General features: G+C 35.2%; 1 protein-coding gene and 2 pseudogenes across 1 annotated transcript; all 3 read left to right on the plus strand.

Annotated features, from left to right (window-relative positions):
- The first annotated feature begins 2,328 nt into the window (after positions 1-2,328).
- On the plus strand, positions 2,329-4,995 carry LOC118034473 (putative receptor protein kinase ZmPK1). Its single transcript, XM_035039771.2, has one exon. The coding sequence runs from the start codon at positions 2,416-2,418 to the stop codon at positions 4,777-4,779; it is 2,364 nt and encodes a 787-aa protein (XP_034895662.1). The 5' UTR covers positions 2,329-2,415; the 3' UTR covers positions 4,780-4,995.
- Positions 4,996-8,073: 3,078 nt separating this feature from the next.
- Positions 8,074-9,125, plus strand: LOC118034428 (putative receptor protein kinase ZmPK1; annotated as a pseudogene).
- A 308-nt stretch (positions 9,126-9,433) lies between these two features.
- LOC140954258 (putative receptor protein kinase ZmPK1) lies at positions 9,434-10,301 on the plus strand (annotated as a pseudogene).
- The last annotated feature ends 266 nt before the right edge of the window (positions 10,302-10,567 follow it).

Here is a 10,567-nt window from a genome sequence, read left to right on the forward strand (position 1 = left end):
AACATAGATACGTTTGGTTTCGTAGCCTCCCTAACCTAAGTAATTAAGTCTGAAGGGGTGTTTTAACACCTAATACCCTAAAGTCAACTGACTTGGGAGTTATTGGTCGAACGCTTGTTACATGGATTGAGGAGAAAAGCTTAAGGGAATCAAACATTACACTATCTACGTATCAATATCTGCAGCCCGGGTTACTAAGCTCGAAAGAGTATCTCAACACCTAATGCCCTAAGACCAACTAGTTTGGGAGTCATTAACCGAAAGCACGTTATATGGGTTAAAGATGCATTGTGTTTTAAGTTCCATATATATTGAGAGAGAGAGAGAGAGAGAGAGATAATAATCCCAACCCAAGGAAGTTAACCTTAAACATTAGAACAAAATATTGTTTTTTTTCCCCAATAAAAGCCCTATTATCTATGTTGTCATACATTGAGCACATAAAAAAAAAAAGTTTATTAATGTTTTGTTTAAAAGGTATTGAGCAGATATATATATATATAATGAGAGTTTGTTTATCTAAATAGATTAATAGAAGTTGAATGATGAATGCCTTGCTTTGTGGAATTTTTAAATTGTTTTTTCTATTTTAACCCTTTGATTACTAGGGACTAGTAATAAGTTTGTTAGGGGGTGTGATTAGTACTTAAAAATGCATTTTTATCAAGGTTTTATATCATCATTTTGCACTTAAAGTATTAATAACTCCTTAACGAAAGCATGTTTTATAATAACAAGTTTGATACTATAAGATACCTTTAATTTATAGTAAATGTTTATCTTAAATGCAAGCCTACACATAAATCAAAGGATTGATTGACGAGTTTAACTACTAAAATTTAAATGACAAACATAGGGTCAAACTTAGAAAAGAGATACTAGTTTAATCCAAACTAGAACATTGTTCGGTCCTTAGGTCATATTTGGAGTTGTAGATCTTGGATTTAGGTCTGCTCTATATGGATGAAAAGCTAAGATATAGGTCTAAAACTTTCATGCGGAGTCCAAGATTTAAAAAGGCCGTTTTCAAGTCCAAATTGTAGTGACAATGTAGAAGTCTAAATCTGTCCTACAACCCAGACACTATTTAGTGTTCACCCCATATCTCGAGTTCTAGGAATCCAAATGACCTCAATTTTTTTTTCCTGAAAAGCTGAGACAATTTCCTAGAACTTTCATAAGTTAAATCTGTTCAAATTCTGACGTTATCAATTATGTTTTGTTCATACAAGAAGATAAGGATTGTTACCAAGTCAAGATGTGGCCACCCACTCAACAATTAGTCATCAAATCAATAGTTCTAAATTTTGGGCTATAAAAAAAAGGCATTTTCCATGCATTTAGGCATATTGGTGTTCAGATCAAGATCATACTCTTGCTCTCTTTCTATGTATTTTGTAATGTTTAAGTTTTATTTGATGTTATATTAATCTCTTGTTTATGCTTTTCATTTCCTTTCCTTTATTTGTATAAATATGTTCTTATCTTGTTTATTTATATTTCTTTCTTTCATTATATTTAGCTAAATCTATTATGTCAAGGTGAAAAGGTTACACTAATGGTGCAAGAATAAGTATAGTATAAACTCAACATGGACTTTAATGCTTAATATTAACATGTTTTATATTTATTATCTTGCTTACTCTTAATATCTTATTTGTTAAATGGTTAATCTAGATTTGTGTTAAACAACCCTTAGTACAACAAATGTTTGGCACTTTCATAGCCCAACCGTGTGATACAATCTACACCTGTGCTGTAAAAAGAACTTGATTTATTATTAACATAAGTTATCACCATTCAGGCCAATGTATTGATATGGTCCCATCGTCCTTAAGTTTACTCATTTCTAACAATTAATATGACAATCTATAACCGGCAATAATCACAATAATTAATATGAATGTATTCAACAAGAGACATTAAAGAGTAATGCCATGCACAATAACCCAAGATATACATATGCTCGTGGATTTTAATAGCTTACTAAATTTTAAAGTAATTTTATTTCTTTTGGGTATTTATTTATTTTCGTTATTATTTTCTGGTTTTATAAAGTTTTGGTAGTATAAAAATAAAGTCTCAATAAAATATTATATTGGTTGGAATGTTGTAAGAAAAAAATTATATTTTGTGTTATTTAAGGTTTTGACCAATCCCTTGAGATTATTCTAGATTTTCTTTATGGTTATGAAATATGATTTATAGAGATTAATGAACGAACGTCTTTTTTTACGTTCAGTACTTTTATCTTGTCCCTTCAAGGGCTTCAACAGGTCTACAGTCCTTCCAACCAGCCAAAATTGAAATACCTTTGAATTCTTCCTTTGAATATGCTTGCGTGAATCGTCACCACACATTTATAAAGACATATTCCAGTGTGCAGAGGAAGCTCTATCAATTTTCTCAAAACTCATGGCTATATCAATTATCTTGCTTTTTCTGCCTTTGATTTTCTTCTCTTCATTTTCATCTTCAACAATTGACAGATTAAGCGGATCCTCATCTTTATCAGTGGAACATGCAGACGATGTTTTGACTTCGCCGAATGGCGTTTTCTCGGCGGGGTTTTTCCCCGTCGGAGATAATGCTTACTGCTTTGCTATATGGTTCAGTGAGCCATATAGTGAAGGCAACCGCACCATTGTTTGGATGGCAAACCGTGACCAACCAGTTAACGGAAGAAAGTCAGAGCTTTCTCTACGTAAATCGGGTAATGCCATCATTACCGATGCTGGCCGTCTCACTGTTTGGTCCACAGACACTGTTTCAGAATCCCCTGTGTTTCTATACCTTCATGAAAATGGTAATCTTATACTACAAAACTCGGAAGGTGGTGTGCTTTGGCAAAGCTTCGATTCTCCGACAGATACTCTACTTCCTCAGCAACTACTCACCAAGGATATGCAGCTTGTTTCATCTAGAAGCCAAGGGAACTATTCCTCAGGATTCTACAAGCTTTATTTTGATGACGATAACGTTCTCCGTCTTCTGTACGGAGGTCCTGAAATCAGCGTATATTGGCCGGATCCGGAGCTTATGAGCTGGGAAGCTTCGAGGTCAACTTATAACAGCAGCCGAATTGCTTTTCTAGATTCATTGGGTTACTTTAGCTCATCTGACAATTTTACTTTTATGTCTGCTGATTATGGAGAAAGAGTACAGAGATTATTGAAACTAGATTTCGATGGTAATGTTCGGCTATACAGTCGAAAATACAGGATGGACAAGTGGACTGTTTCATGGCAAGCCATGTCTCAACCTTGCAGGATTCACGGGACGTGTGGACCTAACAGTATTTGTAGCTACGTTCCTCACTTTGGTAGGAAATGTTCATGCCTTCCAGGATTCAAGATCAGGGATCGTACGGACTGGTCATTGGGTTGTGTACAAGAATTCAATCTCACTTGTACCAGAAATGAGACAGGTTTCCTTAAGCTGTCTAATGTTGAGTTTTTTGGCTACGACTATGGCTTCTTCCCCAATTCCACCTTCGGAATGTGTGAAAACTTGTGCTTGCAGATGTGTGACTGCAAAGGATTCCAGTTCAAGTTCATCAAGCATAACTATCGCAGTAACATTCCTTATTGTTACCCAAAGACACAGTTGTTGAACGGGCAACGTTCACCAAATTTCCAAGGAGACATGTATCTGAAGGTGCCAAAAACCTTGCCTATTCAAGAAATTGGGTTAGATTGCTCCAGCACAGTTGTCAAGCAGCTGAACAGAACATACACAAAACACCAAGAAAATGCATCACTAAAGTTTGTCGTTCGATTTGCGATGGTAGTTGGATCGGTTGAGCTCGGTGTCATTTTCATAGTGTGGTGTGTTTTTATAAGAACTCACCGGAACTCAAGCGTAGGTACGCAAAATTACAACAGAATTACCACTGGCTTCAGAAAATTCACCCTTTCAGAGCTAAAAAAGGCGACTCAAGGATTTAGCAAAGAGATTGGAAGAGGCTCTGGAGGAGTTGTTTACAAGGGGATGTTATCTGATCATAGAATAGCAGCCGTTAAGCGACTGAATGATGCTTACCAAGGAGAAGCAGAGTTCCAGGCAGAAGTTAGCACAATTGGGAAACTTAATCACATGAACTTGACAGAGATGTGGGGATATTGTGCAGAAGGAAAGCACAGGCTTTTGGTATACAAGTACATGGAGCATGGATCCTTGGCAGAACAACTCTCTTCCAATTCACTTGGTTGGGAAAAGAGGTTTGACATCGCAGTAGGGACTGCTAAAGGCCTTGCTTATTTACATGAAGAATGCCTAGAGTGGGTTTTACATTGTGATGTAAAGCCTCAGAACATACTTCTCGACAGCAACTACCAGCCAAAGGTGTCAGATTTTGGATTATCTCGGCCACTAAAAAGAGGTAGCCAAGTTAACGAAGGCTTCTCAAAGATGAGAGGAACTAGAGGTTACATGGCTCCGGAGTGGGTTTTCAATCTGCCCATCACCTCCAAAGTGGATGTTTATAGCTATGGCATGGTATTGCTGGAGATGATAAGTGGAAAGTGTCCAGCAGAGGAGATAGAGAACAGGAGGCTGGTTACATGGGTGAGAGAAAAGATGAAGGAAGCTCCTGAAATGAGCTCTTGGATAGAAATGATCATAGACCCCAAATTGGAAGGAAAATATGACAAGGGTAGGATGGAAATCCTGCTTGAGGTGGCTCTAAAATGTTTAGCTGAAGACAGAGATGCGAGACCAACAATGAGCCAAGTAGTTGAAATGATTTTGCACCAGGAAAATGATTCTGAACTTGTCTAATCCACTATAAGCATATAATAGTCTTAATTCGTGTGTTCTCTGAGCATGTATGTCTGTGTTTCTGTGTGTGTTAGTACGAGGTAGTGATCTATGTATTTTCCTCCAGTCAGAATAACAGTATATGCTTTCCACAAGGATTTATGTCCTTCGGAATGCTTTCAGTAGTACAGTCCTCGTGCACTAGTTTTAGTATTTATGAAAGTGATAATGCGAAGAATCTCTCTTGTCGAAAACATCTCGTGTCTTGATGAAGAATTGGCCTTGGGAAGCTGGCTTTGTTGAATTCGGTAGAGTATTCTGCTTTGGTCGTCAGATCGTACGTAGACAGAAGGAAATAACCCTTCATTTCTATGCTTGAATGGGAAAGCAAACAAAACCATCATTTGAGGTTTCGTTTTTTTAGGAAGAGGAAACTTTCCATCTTTAGAGGTTAAATACTAGGGTGACTAAAAACAACGAAAAATCTATAAAATTAATAAAATTGAAAAAAATAATTGAATTAAAAAAATTAACAGATTCGGTTTCGGTTTTGCAAATCTGAAACTGAAAAAACTGAATCAAAATCAAAAATAAAAAAAAAACAGAAAAAACCGAGTCTCATCCTAGAAAACCAAGTCAAACCTAAAAAACCGAGTCAAACTGGTTTAAAATAATTTTTTTTCTAAAATAACCAAACCGAACCAAAACTAGTTAGATTGTACCGGTTTCGGTTCAGTTTTGGTTTTTTTTTAAAACCAGTTTGGTTACTTTTTTTATAAAAACCAGACCAAACTGAAAATAATCACCCCCTACTAAATGCATTAAACCTCTCCAAAAGGGTGGTTTAAAAGTTTAAATATATAAATTCTAAAAAATATATAAGAAAGGGTTGTTCATAATAATTAAATATTAAAATAACAGTTATTTTTTTCTCGTAAAAGCTATAAACAAAATGCATATGCAAATGATTATTTTACTAAGAATATAATTTTTATTCTTATAAACACATCATACAAATACGGTGTATTTACATAAAATATCAATAAAAAAATTTAACGAAAATTGCAATAATATTTTTTAATGATTGTAGAATTAAAAAGAAATTAATAAAACTGAAAAACAAATAATTAAAAAAATCAAACCATAAAACAAAAAATAGATTAAAATTTTAAAAAAATTAACAGATTCGGTTTCGGTTTTGTAAGTCTGAAACTGAAAAAAACTGAATCAAAATCAAAAATAAAAAAAAAACAGAAAAAACCGAGTCTCATTCTAGAAAACCAAGTCAAACCTAAAAAACCGAGTCAAACTGGTTTAAAATAATTTTTTTTCTAAAATAACCAAACCGAACCAAAACTAGTTAGATTGTACCGGTTTCGGTTCAGTTTTGGTTTTTTTTTTAAAAACCAGTTTGGTTACTTTTTTTTATAAAAACCAGACCAAACTGAAAATAATCACCCCCTACTAAATGCATTAAACCTCTCCAAAAGGGTGGTTTAAAAGTTTAAATATATAAATTCTAAAAAATATATAAGAAAGGGTTGTTCATAATAATTAAATATTAAAATAACAGTTATTTTTTTTCTCGTAAAAGCTATAAACAAAATGCATATGCAAATGATTATTTTACTAAGAATATAATTTTTATTCTTATAAACACATCATACAAATACGGTGTATTTACATAAAATATCAATAAAAAAATTTAACGAAAATTGCAATAATATTTTTTAATGATTGTAGAATTAAAAAGAACAATTAATAAAATGTGTAGCTGAAGACAGAGATGCGAGACCAACAATGAGCCAAGTAGTTGAAATGATTTTGCACCAGGAAAATGATTCTGAACTTGTCTAATCCATTGTAAGCTTATAATAGTCTTAATTCGTGTGTTCTCTAAGCATGTATATATATATATCTGTGTTTGTGTCTGTTAGTACGAGGTAGTGATCTATGTATTTTTCTTCCACTCAGAATTATAGTATTTGTTTTCCACAAGGATTTGTGTCCTTCGGAATGCTTTCAGTAGCCTCGTGCACTAGTTTTAGTATTTATGAAAGTGATATGCGAGGAATCTCTCGTCGAAAACATCTCATGTCTTGACGAAGAATTGGGCTTTGAAACCAGGGAAGCTGGCTTTGTTGAATTCGGTAGAGTATTCTGCTTCGATCAGATTGTATGTAGACAGAAGGAAAAACCCTTCATTTCTATGCTTGAATGGGAAATTAAAAAAAAAAAAAACATCATTTGAGGTATCGTTTTTCAGCAATAGGAAACTTTCCATCATTAGAGGTTGAATACCTTGTAGGCTCTCACATTTCATCGAAACCAACAACTTATTTGACATGCCCTGATCCTGATGGCGACGAAATTGTGGAGGTTGGCTTGTGCTTGTGGAAGTTACACCGCTGGGAGTTGTACAAGAGCCAATGGCTCTTATTTTTGTGAGAGAGAGAACAAAAAGAATTGTACTTGAAATAATAAAAAGAGATTAAGAGAAGAGGGAGATAGATTGGAGAGAAAGGAAAGAAAGAGAACTCAGTCCCAATCAAGTTTGATACGGAAGTTGACCTAACAAAGTGTGGGCCTCAACTCAATTAAGTCTAGCATGGCTCAGTTGGATCTTATCTTAATTGAGTGTGAGATTAGATTGGATCAAACCCAACAAAAACAACTTTACTTTTTTTGTGTTTTTAATTTCCATCAATTGCTACAAGTAAATTTTTAATGGAATATTATTACAAAAATACTTTATTAAAAAATAAAAGTATGAACTTGCATTGAAAGATGGTGATATTTTGATCAATATTTGTGGGAATTAAAGCCTAATTACAGAAGATATTTTGATCAATATTTGTGGGAATTAAAGCCTAATTACAGAACACCTTTCACATGGTTTGTGTACGTGATGGAGAATTTGGTTCACCATGGTGATAACAATTATCTCAGTAACTTGCTTCAACTCTTTACCGTTTCACTTGGTTCGTCTTTGTTTTTTCTTACATCTATGTATTCATTCATCCATCATATTCTATTGTGTTTATTTTTCTAATTTGATGAAAGATGGATGCTAAAATTTATTTATTTTTTATTTTAATTAAAAATATTTTCATGTTCCACTTTATTTGAAAATAGTTCAAAATATTTTCTCATGTCCGGCCATTGGGGAAGAAACGATAGAAATGTAAGATGATTTCATTTATTATTTTTTAATTGGTTTAGGACCTAATAAAACACTCATAAGCGTTTAACAACCAAAATATATTTTGGTTTTTGTGTGTCATGCTTGCGTATCCCCATGTATTTTTCCCTGAAGTCGCAGAAAATGCATAAAAATATAACCCAAACTTGCTCTCATTTCTTAACTACGAAACTTCCATAAACTCCATGACTACCAAAATTTTCTTGGTTCTTCTACCACTGATATTATCCTTTTCCTTCTCAACTTCATCTTCTGATAGTTTAAGCAAAGGCTCATCTCTCTCAGTGGAGAACCTAAATGATATTTGACTTCACCAAGCTTTTCTCCGCTGGATTCTTTCCAGTAGGAGATGATGCACGTTGCTTCGCAGTATGGTTTAGTAGACCTTCCTGTGACGGGAACTGAAACTGCACTACATTTTGGATAGCAAACCGTGACCAACCTGTCGATGGAAAACAACCAAGTCTGTCTTAGTTGAAATCTGGTAATCTTGTCCTAACCGATGCCGGTCGGTTCACCGTTTGGTCTTCAAACACTTTCTCACAATCTTCAGTGAACTTGCAACTCCTTGACAATTGAAATCTCATCTTATTTGACTTGGAGGCCAGTGTAATACTTTGGGAAAGCCTTGATTTTCCCACAGATACTCTCCTTGCGGAGCAGCCACTCGTGAAAGACAAGAAGCATGTGTCATCGAGAAGTTCAAGCAACTATTCTTCAGGTTTCTTCAAGCTTTATTTCGACAACGATAATGCTCTTCATCTTCTTTATGACGGTCCTGAGACCTCGAGCATTTATTGGCCAGATACAGTGCTGATGAGCTGGGAAGCTGGGGCGGTCCACGAACAACAGTGGTAGAATTGCTGCTGTTGATTCTTTGGGCAACTTTAGCTCTACTGATCGTTTTACTTTTATGTCAGCAGATGATGGTGTAGGGTACCATAGAAGATTGAAGATTGATTTCGATGGGAATCTCCGATTATACAGCCAGGAAGATGGGAGAGACACATGGGTTGTTTCATGGCAAGCCCTGTCTCAACCTTGTAAGATTCATGGGACTTGTGGACCAAACAGTTATTGCAGCTATGTTCCTGATTTTGGTAGAAAATGCTCTTGCCCTCCAGGATTCTAGATCAAGGATCATACAGACTGGTCTTTGGGTTGTGAACCAGAGGTCAATCTTTCTTGTGGTGAAAATGAGACTGGCTTCCTTCAACTGACTAATGTCGAGTTTTTAGCTATGATTTTGGCTTCTATCCTAAGTAAACCCAAGAGACCTGTGAGGATTTATGCTTGCAGAAGTGTGATTGCAAAGGTTTCTAGTATAAATTCATCAAGCATGACTATCCTAGTAATATTCCGTATTGTTTCACAAAGACAGCATTGCTAAACGGACATATTTGGCCAAATTTCGAAGGAGACCAGGTGCATTCAAACTATTGTCTCATATAATAAAAGATATTTTCAAACTACATGATAAAGAGACCAGGTGCATTCATCAAACAAGTTTCGTACATTGAACACTAATTTTTTTTTAATCAAATTTAATAGATCATCCATATTAAATTTGTGCATTCACAAAAAAAAAAAAAAAAAAAAAAAAAAAAAATTAATCTAGAAAGTGAATATAAATATCCTGGTTGAATAAAATATTACTTTATACTTTTTTTATTGGATCTCTATGTCTGCCTGGAGTTGTGGTTCAACCTGCTTTTTCATGAAACCAAAACCACACGGGTGCCTGTAAACAAGGTTATTTTTTTTTATTGAAATTGACTTCAGAAAATTCACGTACTCTTGAACAAAAGAAAGCAACTCGGGATTTTTGTGAAGAGATTGGAAGAGTGGGGGAGGAATTGTATACAAAGGAATAATATCTGACGGCAGAGTTGCCGCGATTAAGCAAATTGAATCAGGCTATTCAAGGAGAGGCAGAATTCCGAGCCGAAGTTAGCATTAGCATAATCGGGAAGCTCAATCACATTAACTTAATAGAGATGTGGGGATATTGTGCTGAGGCAAAGCACAGGCTGTTGGTTTACAATTACATGGAGCATGGGTCCTCGGCAGAGAAATTATCTTAAGACTGAAAAGAGGATTGACATTGCTGTAGGAACTGCTAGAGGCCTTGCTTATTTACATGAATAGTCCGGGGTGGGTTTTACATTGTGGTGTAAAACCTCAAAATATACACCTAGATGACAACTACCAGGCGAAGCTCTCAGATTTTGGCCTATCTCGGCAATTAAAAAGATAGAGCCAAGTAGAATCAGGCTCGTCAAGGGCAAGAGGAACTCGAGGTTACATGGCTCCAGAGTAGGTTTTGAATCTGCCAATCTGACATGTATATATAATGGTTACCACCATCAAATGGAATTATTTATATTTTTTGGGTTTTAAACCCGATAAATACACTCTCATCTTTCCACCTTCAAAGCACCATCACAAGTGGCTTCTTTCAACCCATTGATAATCTCCCTCCATCTATCATCTTGATCCTAATTAGATTTTTCTTTCTTTTCCATCTCCATTCTGTCTTCTGAAGCGTGACACAGAATACATGTAAAGTGGAAATACTAAGAAATCGGTCCACAATTCACCAATCAT

The sequence above is a fragment of the Populus alba genome, chromosome 13, assembly GCF_005239225.2.
Source record: "Populus alba chromosome 13, ASM523922v2, whole genome shotgun sequence".
NCBI classification, from domain to species: domain Eukaryota; kingdom Viridiplantae; phylum Streptophyta; class Magnoliopsida; order Malpighiales; family Salicaceae; genus Populus; species Populus alba.